The sequence below is a fragment of the Sus scrofa genome, chromosome 4, assembly GCF_054392235.1.
Source record: "Sus scrofa isolate SSC_HxYL_T2T_F1_AM1 chromosome 4, Sscrofa_HxYL_maternal_Yorkshire_Landrace_v2.0, whole genome shotgun sequence".
Lineage (NCBI taxonomy): Eukaryota > Metazoa > Chordata > Mammalia > Artiodactyla > Suidae > Sus > Sus scrofa.
This window is the reverse complement of record NC_139386.1, coordinates 125,998,112-126,016,647: the sequence shown is the minus strand read 5'-3', so window position 1 is coordinate 126,016,647 and position 18,536 is coordinate 125,998,112. Positions and strand designations below refer to the sequence as shown.

The 18,536-nt window shown below is 39.8% G+C and overlaps 1 protein-coding gene and 2 long non-coding RNA genes across 5 annotated transcripts in view; 1 reads left to right on the top strand and 2 right to left on the bottom strand.

Moving 5' to 3' along the window:
• The window catches only part of LOC110260375 (uncharacterized), a 56,625-nt gene extending 44,048 nt beyond the window's left edge, over positions 1-12,577 (top strand). The window contains exon 4 of one of the 2 annotated variants that reach the window (XR_014844670.1): positions 12,450-12,577. This is a non-coding gene — a long non-coding RNA (uncharacterized LOC110260375). Of the gene's footprint in view, positions 1-5,425; positions 8,051-12,449 lie in introns of those variants that run through there. The other variant, XR_014844671.1, reaches the window with a different exon arrangement.
• Positions 1-18,536, bottom strand: part of DPYD (dihydropyrimidine dehydrogenase) — a 783,111-nt gene that overhangs the window by 6,739 nt on the left and 757,836 nt on the right. Inside the window, exons 21-22 of one of the 2 annotated variants that reach the window (XR_014842857.1) lie at positions 15,733-16,455; positions 2,616-13,156 (exon numbers count right to left, since the gene is read on the bottom strand). Coding sequence is in view for 1 of the 2 variants with exons in the window: in NM_214044.3 (NP_999209.2) it covers positions 16,312-16,455 (144 nt within the window). In the remaining variant the exon portion in view is untranslated. 2 annotated transcript variants of the gene reach the window in all.
• Positions 2,616-13,156, bottom strand: LOC146404237 (uncharacterized). The gene is made up of 2 exons (XR_014844685.1): positions 7,861-13,156; positions 2,616-7,791 (listed from the first exon to the last, which is right to left on the bottom strand). It is a non-coding gene; the product is annotated as an uncharacterized LOC146404237 (long non-coding RNA).

The window sequence follows — 18,536 nt, the reverse complement described above, 5'->3', positions numbered from 1 at the left end:
TGACATTTAAGGTCTAAGATTAAGTAAATGATGAAGCAGGGACACAAACCAGTGCTGCCTAATTTCAGATTCTATGATCACGAGCACTCTGCTATCCTGACTCATCTGTTATTTCTCTAGCAAATTCTACTTCATGTTACAGATACTCTCTATATTTAGCTTCCTATATGCGGTCTTCTAGTAAGCTTCATTCGTCTTTGTGTCTCATGGGGTGTATCTTGCTCTTGAGATCACTGAAACAAAATGGGACTCAAATATGTGTTAAAATAAGTATACTTTTCATTTCTTTATATACTAAATAGACAGAAAAATATTGGGCACACAGTTGAATGGGCTACTAGCTACTTGATTTACTGAATAATTTCATTAATATGAGATCCACAAAAAGATTTGAGCACTTCCATAAACACAAAATAATCATAGTCAAAGTATCTGGATATGCTTAATATTTTCTAATATTTTAAGGCAGTAAATGCATGAGGTCACTCTCTGGCTGTAAAAGATTATATATGATAGAAAATAATTTTTTCAGTCTAGAAAACAAATCAGTCAAAACAGTTCCTTTATTGAATTAAATCATGGCTTTACTGAAATCATCAGTAAATATTCAAAAGATGATTAAACAAGAAACTCCCTAGATAGTCATCAAGCTTATAAGGCTTATTCAAAAGAAACAATGCATATTTCTAAGTGATTTTACTGTAGGAAGCAAATTCATATTCTGTGTATATTAAATCTGCCTTTTGTTCTACACTGTAGATTTACTGTTGTCATTTATTAAAACATCCTTGTTTAATGTGAAACTAAATAAAACAAAGTCCTTAGAGCCCCTAAAGTTATCAACACATGGTGGTAAAAAGTCACCTCTCATTCATCACAATTCTTATGAAAATTATATAGTTTTAATCTGGAAGAGGATAATTAATGACAACAGTTTTAAATTATTTTGGAAAGAGTATCAAGAAAATGCATTATCATTCTATGTGGCTGAAAATGTGGACATTTGTTTAAAGCTCAAAGCTTCCAGGTAGGTAGTGCCAGCTTATGAATACCCTTGAGTACACATTCTGGAATGTGGTGTTTGCTGAAAGAGGCACATAATCAGTAAAGCACATATGGCTAGTCTAGTCTCTGTTAGACACACATCTGCAGAGATTAAGGAACCTACCTTCATTACCCCAAGCAAGGAGGTAGATATATGAAGGTTGAACGCACCGCTGGAGTTGTCCCTGATTAGCAGAAAAGTTTATGTGTGGGAAAAGTGATGCCTTATTCTTTACAGTACCGATGACACATTTGATTTAAATATGTTCTCCAAATTAATGTTGTGCAGGAGGACAGAACACTAAAACCACATTTTCGTCAACTCATCATTTGTTTGGGATAATTGAAAGTATTGTAAAAACTAGATCAGTCAATATTTCTGTTTGATATAAAGTTTAGGATCAAAGAGTGAGGAATTCAGAGGGCCCAGTCCATCCATGTAGCATCATAATTAATGTGTTATGTTCAGTATGAATTTGTTAGTTTTAGCCTATTATTTTTTTTTTTTTACAAATGGATGGTTAAAGTATTTTTAAGCTCTGATTGTTACCTGGACATTACCTGTTCTTAGCTTTAAGCCTTCTACACGTCTGACTGGCATGTTAGCTATAAAACCTCTGAAAAAGTGTCCTTCAGGCACCAGAACCAAGGATAGCGTGCTCTGGGCCATTGCTGTGACTTTTTATCCAGAATAGATGCAGAATTTAAATTACTTGGGTGCAGCTGTTTAATCACTTTACCATTTCCGTATCTGTACCATTATCAATGTCAGAGGTTGTTATCTTTTACACCAAGTTCACTGCTTGCCTAATAAACCTATCAAAATAGGAAATGAGATAATTTGGTTTGTTTGCACTGAATTTATGCTGACACTTGATGATTTCTTCCTTTACTAATGCTCTCAAGTCAAAAGTTTAATGATCCTGAATGAACCTTTCTGGTCTACTTCTATCATTTCCCCACTCCCCTTGCCACATCCACCTTTTACTTTTCTGAAAAACCTGGAACACTTTATTTTTTAGCAGTGTGATACAACAAAGTCATACGAAAGTATTTTAAAACATACATGCAGTGTATTTTTTATACCTTACATAATGTCCTCCAAGTTAGGAGACAAGGAGGGTGACTGTACAATTAGAAAAGGAAGTCTTGAGTTTAAAATCAGTAGAATTCTATTACAGGACTCAAGGTGAATACGCAGGGATGGGAGGGCAGAGATAAAGCATGATTCAGGAAATAAAGCAGTAGATTGGTGAAGGTGAGAGAGGCAAGCGAACCATCTAGAGACAGGAAAGTGACAGCAAGTGAGGATCTGGGAACTGCGGTGGGTGAGAGAGGGTGGAAGTGGAAGGAAGGGGCTTATCACTGAGAGAGACAGGTGGGTAAGACCTGGGTGTGGTTAAGGTTGGTTCAGTACAGATCTGTGGTCCTGATCACTGAATTCTTTTTTTAATTTTTTTTCTTTTCAGGCCTGCACCTGCAGCGTGTGGATGTTCCCAGGCTACTAGGGCTAGAACTGGTGCTACAGTTCCCTTTTCTCCACATCCTCTCCAGCATTTATTGTTTGTAGATTTTCGATGATGGCCATTCAGACTGGCGTGAAGCAATATCTCATTGCAGGTTTTACTTTTTTTTTTTAAGTTTTACTGAAGTGTAGTTGATTTACAATGTTCTGATAATTTCTGCTGTACAACCAAGTGACTCAGTTATAAGTATACACGCGTCTATTCTTTTTCTGATTCTTTTCCCATATAGATTATTACAGACATTGAGTAAGTTCCCTGTGCTAAACAGCAGGTCCCGCTGGCCAATCATTCCATATGCCACAGTGTGCATATGCCAGAGGGACTGTCTTCTCTTGCGGTTTCTGTCCTCCCTGAAGTAGATTTACTAAAGGTGGCAATACTATACATCCAACTCAGGCTTCCTTTCTGTGGCCCAATGAACCTCAGGATGACATGGGATGGTTACTTTTCTTCAAGATTCTTTTAGCTGCCGTCTTCCCCAAACAGGTTTTCACAAGGAGGCAGAAATAAGCCAATGCAGTAAGTCCCTCCGTGCTTCCCTCTCTTTTGTGAGATTAAATTTCCAACAAGGCGATTCAATAATCTTTCTAATGTTTTGCCTTTCATGGAGGGGGATTTTCATCTGAAGTCTGTACAGGCTCACATGGCTGCTCCATCTTGCCTGTCCCTATTAACCATCTGGTTATGAGGTCTCCGACAGAGTCCCAGGGGGACATTTCTGTTCTCCTTTCATTTCACTCTCCTGCAGCTGCTTCCTCCCTGCTCCTCGGCAGGTTTGTGGGTTTCCATGCACGTGGCCATCTTTTTGACAGGTGTGGCCCCGCCCCCAGCCCTTCCATTACACCTGTTTATTCCCAACGAGATCCAGCTTTCCATCCTCCAGCTTTCCATCCTGTTCCAGTCAGGAGTCACACCTCAAAATATCCCCAGAAGACGTAAGAGAGGATTTTTACCAAATTCTGTTCATGTGTTTTAAAGTTCAGTTTGATAATTTTTCATCTGCTATTTGTCTATATATAGACAACTGAGAATGTTAATGCCCCCTGCCCGTTTTTCTGGTATCTTCTGAAAATTGCTGGGAAAGTCCTCTACTATTTTTCTTTCTGTGCCGTCCCTTTTATGCTCCGTAGTATCTAATACGGCCTTACAGTTTTATCTGAGTACTTTTCTCTTTTCTCTCACAACTCAATTGAAATAATAAACCACTCGATCAGGCTGACTGGTCTCCTGCCAACACTGTCTTGCCAGCCTTATGAGATGCGGTCCATCTCTTACTAGAAGCAGCAGGAAGAAGAGATGAAAACATCACTAGTGCCCCTAAACCATTCATTTTCCTACCCAGAAATTCAAAGACGTTAGAGATACATTCCTGGCTTCATAAAGAGAATGAGAATTCATTCTCATATATATCAACAGAAGTGGGAAGCATTCGGGGAACTTTATAAGCCTTGGCAGACTCTCAAATCTCTGTTATATGCTGCCTGGGAATAAAGCACGTTTCTCATTTAGCAGGGCCAAATGTGCACACTGTCGCTTCAGCTCTCCTCAGCCCAGAGACAAAACTGCCTCCTATTTGGTTTCTTTTTTTCTAGCACAGGTCAACCCCTGGACCGTGTCAGGAGCTTCTTCAGAAGGTCCTTGTTCATCCTGGAGAAGGAGACATTTACATCTCTTGCAGGAGGCCATCCTCTTTTTCTTACTTTATCTCCTTCTTCCCCCTCAGCCTTCCAGCCTCCTCCAAATCCTCCTCCTCCTCCTCCTCCAAATCCTTTCCTTCTCTTCCTTTCACAAAATTGCCGGCTCCATGATACGGCAATATGTAGGGTAAATTCTATGTTACTATTCAATGGAAATCAAGATGTGGGGTTTATGAAAAGGAAACTGACTGGATGCCAGGCTGAGCCTAGGGTCTCAGACTATTCCCTGATGTAGCATCGATGGCCCCTGAGACCATTTTTTGAGCTTCCAAAGATGCAAGGAGAAGCTGGGTAGCATGGTGGCTAGCAAAGACTTCTGGTTCTCAAGGACCCCCAGTCACGGTGTAACACTGGGAATGACCATGCTTGAGGCTCTAGCTGCAGTTCCTAGCAATTTAATCAGTGCGTCCCTTCGCCCCTTCACATCATGTTAAGACTAATCAAGGAAAACTGAATTATTTTCTTCATCATTGCCTCCCAGTTAGGTCCTTTCTGTGAAATCCTATTGAACGAAAGAATGAGTTGACCACTTGCATGCTAGTACCTGGTTGACCCAGGGATTGTGTATTGGATTTAAGAGCCTATGGCTCATATTATTCCAAGTATATATGAACACTACGCTTTATAAACATACTGAAATGCCTGAAATGCCACCTTCCTTTTCTCCTTTCATGAGAGTGCAGCCCAAATTCTAGAGCCACAGTCTGGAATCAAGTCTTGGTTTTGATGTCTTCCTAGCTGTGTGACCTTATGCAAGTTATCTGACCTCTCTGTTTACCCATCACTTCCTCAGTAAGATAGGGAAAATATGGGCACCTGATAGGGCTATGGTGAGGATTAAATGAGTTAATTCACAAGTATGCAAAACAGTGCCCAAAACCTCATAAGTACTCAATAAATATTAGCTTTTATTATTAATTCTCTGCTTAATTAACACTAATTTATGAAACTCCATGTTAAATATCACCATCTCTGTGAAGCTTTCCACAATTACCCGAGGCAGAACTAATCCCTTTCACTCCTCTGTGTTCCCAGAGCATTTTGTACATATTTGATTGAACTGTAAATAATTTTTAACATGTGTCTTTCTCCCTTGTTAGACTATGAGCTCCATAAGGATAGATATCTTTCTTTTTAAAATTCTTGTTGTATTCTCAGTTTCTAGCCCAATCCCTGGATGGCAGGGAGTGCATAATAAATAGATGTTGCTGCTACTTCTTCACTGAGACTGGGAAGATCCTGCCGCCTTGGGCCCCCACTGCACGTCTCTGGACATAGACTTGGTCCTCAGCACACTGCTGGTCACACAGCAAACACTCAACAAATGCTCACTTATCGACTGGTACTGAAACCGTTTACCTCTGAAGCAGCAGACTCTTAAATCTTATCTGAGGCATTTGAAAGAAAAAAAAAAAGATGAGATCTATTGAGCATGGCTTGCTTAGAAATAATATTGTCACACTCAACCAGGGAAGATGGGGGTAGATTGGAAACTTGAATGCATGACTGAGAAACTTGTTCAGACAAGAGGGGCTTAGTTAACTTTGTGGGACACTGGGGCCCTTTCTAGAGCAGATGGGGAATAATATACTGTGCTAGCTGAGAGGATAAACAAAGCCGTGTCATGGAGTTTAAACTATCGAACAGAGGAATCTATAAAGAGGCCAGCAGAGAGGAGGGAAGAAACAAGCTAAAATAAACAGATGGGTGGACGGAGAAAATATTCAGCTTGAAAACAGATAACCCAGGCCCTCGAGGAGAAAAAGAAGAAGGAAAAATGGTACGTCAAGAACAGAAGAAACACTGTTGGGACAACATAAAAGTAATGATGAAGCAGCAGAGAGAGGTACGGAGTGTGCGGGGTACGTGTGGTGCAATGAAACAATCAAAGCACAAGGAGCAATGTCTGATCCACTCACAGAGAGAAAATGACTCTTAAAGGGAACGTGGCCGTGAATTTCAACTGGGGACTGAACAAGCACACGGCGGCGTCCTGCATCCAGACGGAGTCTGAAATAATGGGCGGGGGGCAGAGGACTCCTATGAAAATGACAGTGACCTTGGCCCCTAGCATTTGAATAGAACTATGCTTGGTACAACACGTACACACAGCACTTCATCTAGAACCCTGGAGTGGAGGCCTAACATTAGCTTGTATTTGGTCTCCTGCCTCGACTGCGGACAATAGCCTTCTAACCCATCTCCGGCTCTGCCCTTGCCCAAGTAGGACCTTCTGTCAACAGCGCAGCCAGAACAAGCCTTTGAAAAATTTAGTCAGTTCAAGTCATTCTTTCTTTTAAAAAACCTCAATAGTTTCTTGCCAAGGACCTTCCTGTTTCAGGGTCTTTGCATTTTCTGTTCTGTCTGAATGGAATGTTCTCCCCCAAGATATTTATCTATACTGATCACTCTCTCTCACGCTTTCTTCCTTCTTCCTTCCTTCTTTCCTTTCTTTTCTTCATTTTAGGGCCACACTCTGGGCATATAGAAGTTTCTAGGCCAGGGGTCAAATTGAGGCCGCAGCCACCCGTCTACACCACAGCCACAACATGGGATCTTAGCCGCGTCTGCGAACTATACCACAGCTCACAGCAATGCCAGATCTCAAACCCACTGAAGGAGGCCAGGGATCGAACCTGCATCCTCATACATACTAGTCAGATTCATTTCTGCTGAGTTACCATGGAAGCTCTTTTTTTTCTCTCACTCTTTTAAGTGTTTGCTCATATGCTGTTTGTCCAGGAATGCGGGGAGCCGAGGAGATGCAAGGACTCAAAAAAAGGACCTTGCCTGATGGCAGAAAAACCTGAAGGCAAGTTCCTAACCAAGGAAGGGAGCTCACCTGAACGGTACAAGCCGAAGGTGGGCCTCTGGTCAGGATGAGAGCCTGCCTGCACGGTACAGGCCGAGGGCAGGCCTCAGGTTACACAGCTCTCACTTTGATGTTGATGGGGAAGAACTGGGGCTTTCCTGGGAAAACAATGTCCATGTTTGCGCCGGAGAACATGGATTGTTTCTCGGGTGACCTAGTCTTTCCTGTTGTTTTGTTATTCAGTTTTCCTCAGTCTTTCCTGATTATTATTACTCTTATTTCCCATTCTTATTTTCCTGTGGTGATTTGTGATTTAACAAAGTTACAACAATAATATAGTAAGAATTTCATCCTGAAGGACTTTCCCCTATTTAAATCCAACTTAGTTAAAACATAGTGTTTATCTATTAACTAGTTATATAGTAAACTTTAGAGTTAGGATTTTAATGAGGTTCATAGAAGTTAGACATATATTATTCTTGACCAAAAGACACCTAGCTATGAGTTATAGAAGCTTTTAAGTGATATCTAGTTAAGTTGGTTTATGTTTTCTTACACTGTCTCCCTGCCATAACGCTTTGAATAAGCCCCAGTCTACAAACAAGGTTTGTGAATGCCAAATTCTTGTGTCTGTGAACTCTTCAGATTGTAAAGACTGGCTGGCCATGGGATGATTTGTACTGTCTCCTCCTTTCCACACGATGTATTGTACCTAATTGCCCCTAAATTGTACTCACTAAGTTTAGTTAAGACAGAGATCTTAAAACATGATGTATTGTACCTAACTGCCCCTAAATTGTACCCACTAAGTTTAGTTAAAACAAAGATCTTAAAACATGATATATAGCTGCTATACCATGTAATAGTTAACCAATGTACTTTTAACACTGTGATGTAATCTGCAGTGAAAAACTGTCTATATAATCAACCACTGTTGCCAATAAAATTTTGAGCAGTCCAGCGCCCTGAAAGAAGGGACAGAGAGGCTGTCTCCGTATGCACATTCGCCGACGCCGTGTCCCTCTCCGATCGGGATGTATACTCCCTGGCCGCCGGAGCTGGCCTCCGGCAACACAGGAAGGCATCTCCTGACCAACCTCTCCAGCCATTCCTTTTCTCCTAATGCTGCTGGATCTTCTCCACAGCCCTGGGACCATCTGACACAGGACAGAGTCCGTCATTTGTCTATGGTCTGATCTCCTTACCTACATGGTGGGCACCACCAGAGCTGGGCTTTTCTGTTGTCCACTCCTGAACTGCTAGGGACTGGGTGGTGCTGGCACTTCGTGGGTGGACACTGACAGTTGGATGAATGACAAAACGGATGCACGGGTGAGGAGGACAGTTACCGCCAAGTGGCAGTCGGCACCTCCGTGGTTACACGTGCGAGACAAGGTGAAACAGTATCTGACGTCCTTGTCGGGACGAGCAGGGCTTCCTCGTCTCCGGGCCCCTTCCTCATTCCTATGGTTTCTTTTCTTTTTCCTCCACATCATCATCTCCTCCTGGTTATTCTCACTCCTTTGATCACTTGTTCCCATTTGCTTCCCCAGAACTTCCTACCCCCTCAAATAAGAAAGTACATGGGAAGCTTTTTGCCTTGTGTCTGGTACCCAGTAGGCACTCAACATGTCAGCTCTTTTTTCGTCATATCTTCCAGCACAGCCCATAATTAGCTTGAGTTCATTAATTTCAAATGTTCAAATCTAAATTTTTCCCCACTTAAAAAAATCCACCCAATCTAAAACCATCAAGAGCAAACCCCGATTTACTATTTTTTATTTTCCTTTATCTCAGTTAGGGGGACTATCAAAAATCAAAATCGTCCCTGTCTCCTTGTTTTCAACTGCTTACTATCCCTTACTCCCCAGAGTACAGTGAGAGTCAGGAAGGTTTGGAGGAAGAATTAACACCCCTGCCTCTGTGTCCATGGCCGTGGTCACTAACCAGATCTAGGACCACACAGTGGATTACTGGGAAGGTTCCTTTTTAAACCCTTACCCTTGTCATTGCCACGGGGTTCCTTAAACATCACTTCCTCAGAGAGTCTTCCTCATCCTCTTCAGTCCAACTTAGGTACTGCTATGAAAGAGACTCCATACATCCTGCATTTTTTGCTTTGTAGTTTGTATCACAAATATAATTTTATATTATTAGTGTGATATGTTGCTTTAAACCTGTTTCTTTCACTCTTCTGTATGCTTCATGAGGACAGGGGCTGTGTCTATTTTATTTATTGTACAAAAATGCCCCATTCCTAGCACACTGCTCGTCTCCAAGGTATGCAGTAAGGATTTCCTGAAAAATATATGGGTTTCTTAAAAACTTCCAACTTGGCTGGCCTCCAAAGCTTTGTGTAGTCCTCCTTCTGCTCGAGTTCATTTTATTGGACATAATGGGACTGGAGAGTGACCCTTACCTGTTATCTCCTTCAAGCCATCCACTCCCAACATACCAACTAACAGTAGGTAACATTTATTTAGGGTCTCTTTGGTGCAGGCTAAAAGCACTTCACATATCACCTAACTTAGAGCCCCAAGAGGCAGATGCTTTTATGGCGTCCATCTTACAGATTAGTTAACTAAGGCATGTTCATGTAGCTGCTAAATGGCAGTGCCATAATTTGAACCCAAACAGAGTAGTTACAGGCTTAATTAAGGCAAGCCTTTTTTTTCCCCCCGTAAACGTAATCTGCTAATATCTTACAAACTTTGCCATGTATTTCAATGAAGGAAATAGCTTCTTAAGACTTTGTTGTGTCACTTTTTTCGAACACGGGCTACTTACTAAAGTGACACCGGTTAAGCCCAAGTTCAGTTTCATCAAATGCCTCTGGCATTGTGGCAGGTAGAAAATCATAAGATACATTGCTCTTTCATCCAAGATGACTTAATGTGTTGTTTGGACTTCATTCCTTCCCTATCTGCCAAGGATATAGCTTTTTTAATCATGCCCTTCCTGGTAGCTGTAGCTCTTCTTTCCCAGCATATAAACCTATGTGAGCCTAGATTATCATGACATAAACAAACCGACTTTTCCCTCTACTATATGTCTTCTTATAACTTTCCTTATCCTCTTTCTCAAGTTCAGGAAAGAGTATTCCATTTGTCCTGTCCTTCCTTTGGAAACCTCTATTCACTCTCCAATTTACCACCTCCAGGGCGCTACTTCTCACCAGTACACTGAAGCTGCTTAGGCCAAGATAAGCTAAAATATGAAGGTCTGATGGTTATGCTAAGGAATGTGCCTTAAGACGATGGTCAAGATGTGGGAGTTTTAAGCACAGGGTAAAATAATCAGATTTGCATTTAAAAAAGGGAATATTTCATAATAACTGGAGGATGCATGAGATAAGATGAGAAAAGGAGACAGGAGGTCAGTTGGTAGAATATTACAGAATTCCAGGAAAGAATATGTAAAAAACTGCATGAAAACCTCTGCAGTAGGGAAGAGCAGAAGAGGAAGAAGACATGAGAGATAAAAATGGGGGGTATTGGTAAATGTCCTATGATCCCATTCATGAATGGGATGAGCCACAGGGTGAAATCAAGGCTGAATTTCAGGTTTCTGGCTTAGGTAAGAGGGTGGGTAGAGTGCTGTTCATTGAGATCCAGGACTCAGGAGGAAGCTCAGGCGTGGAAGGAATGATAATCACTTTAGTTATAGGTATGGTGGCCCTTAGGCAACTTGTTTAGACTATCCAGGTGGAGAGATCCAGAAGACAGTGGATGACACAGGTCTGAGGCATAAAAAGCAGAGATGGAGAGTAGTGGAGTCAATGTATAGGAGAGTTTCGATGAATCTTAAAGGGAGATGATACAAAAAGAAGGAAGCAGAGAGATGGGTACAGAAATCATCATTATCCACCCTCTTCTATTGTTCCCCAATGTGCACCTGCTTCTGACATGTGAGGCTTTGTGCTGCTTCCTTAACTCATCAGTCTTCTCCCCAAGTGTCACCTTCCCCTCTTTTTTCACCTGGTTAATATCAAGATGAAAAAGGAACTCTATTGAACATATTTCAAAGAATCAGCATTGTAGTATAAGTAACACTTTTGTCCTCACAGAAATATTCAAGTACGACTGAGGTCTTGCTTTAAGGGATTTATAGCCAAGAATTCTGGATTTTGTCAAAGCTTAATTTGTAAAGTTTTTTTAAAAAAGCTCTTATTAGACAAAGATTTACTTAAGTCATACAACTTTTTATGGAAATTGGCCATTCCTAATAGAACTCTGTCTAATCCATTTCTGATTCATTCTTGAAAAGTTTTAGCAAATTTGAGACATTGAAAATTGAAATGGAAAGTCAGGTAATTTATGATACATTTTTTGTCATTGAATCATAATTTGAGAGAAGGAAGGCGCCACTTAAAAGTGCAAATATTGAGACCTTGAGATGACTGCCTATGTAGGAAAAAATAAAGTTACAGCAACACCTGACACTTTCAAGCAAAACAAAGTTTAGATTAAATAAATAATCAATGTAAGTTCCAAAAGAATCAGATGGGGTGAATCCACATGATTTTATGGTAGAAAAAGCTATACTAAGCAAATAAAGGGAGAAATCACAAAACCAGTTTTTGTCAGCCATGATTACGTAAAGTTAAAACTTCTGTATGTTTATGAAAAAACACCATCATACAAATTATAAGACAAATGGCAGTATATAAAAAGATTATAAAAACATGTAAAACAAAGATAAGTACTACAATAGAGAATTGGTAAAAAGAAATAAGACACAAATTCACAAAAGCAGAGGTGGTCAAAAAACATAAAAATATCATTGCAATCTTACTTCTATTTAGACACTGCAAATTAAAAAAATAAAATACTTATTTGACTATTATAGTAGTTAAAATTAAAAATAAATTCATTGCTGATGGCTGTCTAAGGAAATGGGTCCTCTCTTACATTTTTTTGGAAGAATGGAAATTTGTACGTTCTTGGTAATAATACATATTATAAGCCCTAAAATTTCATATAATACATATCAAAAGCCCTAAAATTTCACCAGCAATTTCTCTTGAGAAAACAATAAGGAGTTTATACAATGATTTTTGCACAATGATAATTACAGTAGAATTATTTGTGAAACATTCTGGAAACAACCTGAAGATCCAACAACAGGTTAATTGTAAGTTAATAAATTCAAATTATGAAATATTATAAAACCATTAAGGTGATATGAAAGTGATATACAAATTATGATGAGGTTTTCAAATATAAAATTGAAGAGTATTCTGTTTTTATTGTAATGTATTTCATTTAGGAATAGAAAAGTACTAGAATTTTATAAATCTAAATTTTAACAGTGATGTTTAAGTGACAGGACTATGAGTAACTTCTAAACTTATCTTTGTGCTTTTAACAGAAAGAAAGCAGAACGAACAAAGGAAACTACAAACAGTCAGGAGGAGGGAGGAGAGCGGAAAGGAAGAGACAGCTTTGTCCAGTGGTCTCATCTGACAGGTGTCTTAGTGGATATTTGCCCCAAATCAAGTGATTATTGGCACAGCAGTGACAAAATCCATGTATTGCAATTTCCTTCCTAAATGTTAATCTCATTTGTTGTTCCATGCTGACACCTTCATCTTCCATGAGCAATCTCTAGGCATGTCCTATATATTTTCTAGAATGAATCCAAATGTTTTAGTCCCTACTATGAGTCAATCTTTTCAATCTCCTAAGGCAGCAATTCTCAATTTCACCTCCAACCTCTACTCCACCACTGTTTACTATGTGACTTGATGAAATTATGTAATGCGTCTTCCTTCCTCAAGTTTCTCCTCTGTAAAATGAATATAAAGATAGTACCTATCCCAGGTATTGTGAAGATGAAATGTGATGAAACCAGTGTCACCTTGGAACAACACAGGCATGGGAGCTACACATTTCCATGGATGCTTTCAGGAGATGAGCTTTCTCTCCCACGCTTGAAAATCATATTGGAAAATATGGATAAAAGTCAATTTATTAGAGGACAACTGCTTGAATTAAAAATACAGTCGCACAGGAGTTCCCATTGTGGCTTAGTGGAAATTAATGCGACTAGCATCCATGAGACTGCAGGTTTGATCCCTGGCTTCGCTCAGTGGGTTAAGGATCTGGCGTTGCTGTGAGCTGTGGTGTAGGTCACAGATGAGGCTGGGATCCTGTGTTGATGTGGCTGTGGTGTAGGCTGGCAGCTGTACCTCCGATTTGACCCCTAGCCTGAGAACCTCCATATGCGGTGGGTGCATAAAAAGACAAAAAAAAAAAAAATACAATCACACACCCACCCACCCACAGAACTCACTTTTGGTAACAACATCATGGCTCTAGAGATCAAGAACCTCTAAAGCCAAGATGGACCCACCATGAGTATCTAGGATGGGAACAGATCCCTGTGTCTTTATTCTTCCTTTAAAATATAAGCTGTTCTCCACTCTAAAGAAATAGAAAGCCTCACAGAAGCAAGATGAAATGAATTGCACATAGCAAGTGCAATTCTTCATTTTACAAAGAGGTAGTTGCAATTATGATTGATGAAAATGCCCCCCACCCCAAGCCCCCATCATTATCAGCTACCACTATGCTTTCTGACAGGAGACACCATCTTCTTAGAAATGACAGTGGGTAGAATGGGACACCCTGGGGAGAAGATCAAGATAGTGGAAGTCCTGCTGGCCACGGAGAAGAATTTCCCATAGCAGCCCCTTAACATGTCAGCACAGTTAGCATCTGAGATGATGGGAAGATGGTGTCAGCAGTGTCATGAGGCTTACATAACCTAATACTGGTGATACTTCAACTGAGATAATCTCTGAAGTAAGACAGTTTAGGAGAGGAAGGTCAGCCTGCACTATTTTTAATAAGGTTCCTTGTCTCTGAGACTTTAAAAATGTTTACTTCCTTTCCTCACTTTCCATTTCTTTGGTTTATTTGATTCTTCTGAGTTTGACATATTTTCTTTAGATTACTGATCAGCTAGCTTTAATTTTAACTACAGCAGGGTTTTTGTTTGTTCAGTTTTTGTTTTATGTCTAGGTTATCTATACATTCCCTTAAGGAACAGAAGGCTAGAAAAGGCTACAATGCTTTTATAATCACCTTGCACTTCCTGTATTTCAAATATAAATAATACCTTTCTTTTGAATTTTTTGTACATATGGAAAATATGGAGATTTTACATTTAGTTCAAATTAATTAAGCAGAGAAAGAGAGCAAGGGAGTTCCCTGGTGGCCTAGTGGTTAAGGATCTTGTGTTGTTACTGCAGTGGTGCCAGTTTGATCCCTGGCTCTGGGGAATTTTCACATGCTATGGGCACAGCCAACAAAATAATAAATAAATAAATAAATAAAAGAAACAGAGCAGGGACAATTCCCACTTAATCCCAAACCATTTAGTAATGACAGCCAAACATGGGGAGGTGGAGGCTTGTGAAGAGCTGAAGGATCTGGCCTTTTCTTTACCATCAGCATCCAGTTCATCCTTTTGGGAACACACATATAATTCAAAAGAAACAGCTCAAGAGACTATTTGAGGCCCTTCTATTGTTAAAAATCCCATGTGTTCTCTTTATTTGGAACAATGGCACTGAAGTGCTGGTAGAATCTGTGTTTGGCCACTGCCATATTTCCTTTCAGAACTCTGAATCACTGAACTTTTGCAATGTCAAGTCTAAAACTCCACTGTTTTTAGTACAGGACCCATTTTTTTTTTTTTTCTGTCTCCTAGGTAGAGGGGATTTTTAAGAGTTCTAATTTCCAGCTGACTACAAAGAAGCATTTCAAGGAGGTCCACTTGAGAGCTCCTAGGGGTAAGCTTTTCAACTAATGCTTCCTACAGAAGATGGAGATGGAGGAGTAGAGAGTCACTGAAGAGAGAAAAATACGTTTCTGTGGCCAAATCACATTCACTGATGATGATTTCAGTGAGACTGCGGACCTGTTACCCTCCCTTTTTTTCACTATGTTGGGTTAAAGGCAATTCCATCTTAAGAGAGGTGAGCAGGAGGGGAGTAGGGGGGTCTATGAAAGGGCAGCCTGAGGGATCTTTATGCTGATGGTACCCTTGCACTTTGTGGTGGTGGCCACAGGAACCTACACATGAGGTGAAACTGCACAGAACTCAACACACACACACATGCGTGTGCACACATGCTGATGAATAAAGGTGCAACTGGGGAAATCTGAGCAAGATCAGCAGATTGTGACTGTATCATATCCTGGTTGTGCTACTCTCTCAGTTTTACAACCTGCTGCTACCGGGAAAACTGGTAAAGGTGCACGAGACCGCTCTGTTCTCACTTCCAACCGTGTGTGAACCCATCTCTCTCTCAAAATAAAACGTTCAAGCAGAAAAGAAATAGAAGCCCTGCGTAATTCCATCTTAAAATTTTTTTTTTTTTGTCTTTTTAAGGCTGTACCCATGGCATATGGAGGTTCCCGGGCTAGGAGTCAAATCGGAGCTGTGGCTGAGGGTCTACACCACAGCCACATCAACCTGGGATCTGAGTCGAGTTTGCAACCTACACCACAGCTCAAGGCAACACCAGACCCTTAACCCACTGAGTGAGTCCAGGGATCAAACCTGCATCCTCATGGTTCCTAGTCGGATTCGTTAACCACTGCACCACGACAGGAACTCCGATAATGATAATTTTTGATATTACCCAGAAAATAAGTTCCTAAAACCCATATTTGTATAGGTTTTCCCACAGCTAAACCAGAGAAAGTTTGTCCAAAATGTAAGATACCATGTCGATACTGATGTCATACATTAATCATTTACTTGTGCTACATGACAGATGTATCTCTTGGGTTTAACTGTGGATTAATATAATTTTTAAATGTCTATGAGAAGACAGAGAATTCACTGTGGCCTATTTAATACATCAAAAATTTCCATGAAGCACATACTTGAAAGTGTTCTAAAAAGTATAAAATATGCAAATAAAAGAAGCTCCCCTACCACTGTAGACAGAATTTTTAAATTTTATATATACACTTTTTTGGAGGGGCCACACTCATGGCATGCGGAAGTTCCTGGGCCAGGAATCGAACAGTTGCCATAGCAGTAACCAGAGCCATAGCAATGACAATGATGGATCCATAACCCTAGGCTACCAGGGAATACCTCCTTCAATATATTTTTAAAACAAAATCAGTGATGCATTCAAACAGGAAATAAACACTTAAAGTGGATTTAAACAGGAAAACAGACATATTTATATACACAGCATCACTTTTACCTTAATAGCAGGAATAGGCTTTTTGGGAATAAAAGGTTTTCTCTCAAGTGGTGGAAAAGCTGCATTTTGTTCTTTCAGTCTCATCTTTTCCTCTGCTATGATTTTCTTGCGTTGCTCCAGATAAGGTCCAAAATTTGGCAGTTTCTAATGGGAAAAGACATAAATAAGAAAGCACATTAGCTCCTGGAAGAAAAAATGTGACGCTATAACAAACAAATGTGTGTTTTGAAATGGTTTCAGGTATACTGTAACAAGGTCTTTACCCATTCTCAGACCACTAGTCTTCTAGGTATCAGATTCCATAAAATTACTAAAAAGCACATAGTAGCACAATATCTTTATCATATATGTATGTATTAGATATGCAGATGTTAATTAAAATACATTTCCAAACAAGATACAGTTCACAATGGTAAGCCAAACCATTCACTTCAAGCAATAGCTATCAGTTAGACCATTTGTTTGGTTCATATAGACAGAAGGTGAAACCTGTTGAAGCTTTTTTCCTCTTCATCAGGTTTTTAGCACAATATAGACACAGCCCAGTCTCTGACAAATGCCTTTGTCAATAGCAAAGGTACTTTGCCAAAGTTCTAATCTGTAGCTCTATTTTATACTGTGTTCAAATCCTTACTACATCTCTTTAAAGACTGTAACTTATGTTGATTGCAATTTACTGGCATGGCTGAAAAACAAAATTGTAAAAATATTTATTTCTCTGTATAGAAAAATTTATTTTGCATGAAGGAGGCAAAAATAGAAATGAAAAGCAAAGGAAATATCACAATGCTTAAACAAACTCCATCAGTATTCAAAATCACATTACGGAGCTTGAAATCTCAAGGTTATTCAATTGTACTTTACAAAGTTCATTTAGAAAGATACCTGGGTGTCATGGAAAAATGCTAAGTGGTTTCAAGTTAACTCAAATATGCCCTCATCCTATTCATTATCCTACAATTATTTCCTCTTCACTTCACTTTGTCCTTCTCTTCTGGAACCTTTGATCTGCTCTTTTACTGACACAGATTGCGGGTGATAGACACCACTGAATACCACATGTTTCCATCTGCCTGTAACCTGGAATTGCTGGGTCTCTTTTCTACGACAGCAAAAATACCCCTTCCCACCCTCACACGTCGCCTGCAGAATAAGGCACATTTATCTAGCCGATGAAGGCTACAGCACCCCAAGGTCACCCTGATCTCTGGCCTAGCAAGTACTCTGCTGAAAAATCACACCTGTTTCCAAACACTGGCCTCTTCCTGCCAGGTTACATAACGCCCCGGGAAAATGAGTTCTCCGGTCCTTTAGAAATGTCAACAGGGTAGGTAAGCTAAACTTAAACTGTGTTCTAATTCAGCCAAACTGTACCTGAAAATTTATATTAGCAGGAAATATTCATGTGGAAATATCTCGATTGTTATTTCCATGATCGATTTACTGTAATTATGTCAGCAAGTCACGCAAATAGAATCAATGTTATGGGTGCCAAATTAATTCTTATGCAATTAAACCAGAACTATATACTCCATCTCTACACCTTAATGCTTTCCCAAGTCACAATATTTAATGATTACAGTAGTAGGAACTGATATGACAGAGGGAAAGAATATATTGTATTGATTTTATCATAAGTTATGCCATCTTATTAAAAAGCATAGAGTATAAAGCAAATCCTCAATATTATCACATATGTGAGTCCCCTTAATGTAGAAATGATAATGCTTGCTTGAAGTGTCCTCTTATGAAATGACTTTTTTCCTAGGGCAGATGAGGTGTTAGAGATTACATCTGGTGCCAAAGAAACGACCCTGGGGTCCTGGTGACATCTCACATGTGGTGAATGCATGGCCACCAGACATAAACCTTATCGAGCATCACTCTCTCCACACCGCTCTTACACGTCAAGGACACCTTACCCCAGTCTTGTATTCTTGAAGATTATCAAGACTTGTTCGGTGTGAAACACATGACCTCTGAGTCTAGCAGATCCCTCACGATGGCAAGCTCTATGAAAAAATCTGAGCCATTATCCTAATGTCTTGATTGGGTCTTACCCTACTCAACTCCATCTCATTCCATCTCCAAGTTCTATGAAGTTATTAAAAAGAAACTATCCTTGTAACTTTTTAATCCATCTTCTTTTAAACATAGATCAGAGAGATGGTTTTTGCCATTTCATTCTTTACCCAAAGAGAAATAAAGCAGTTGAATTTAAACCG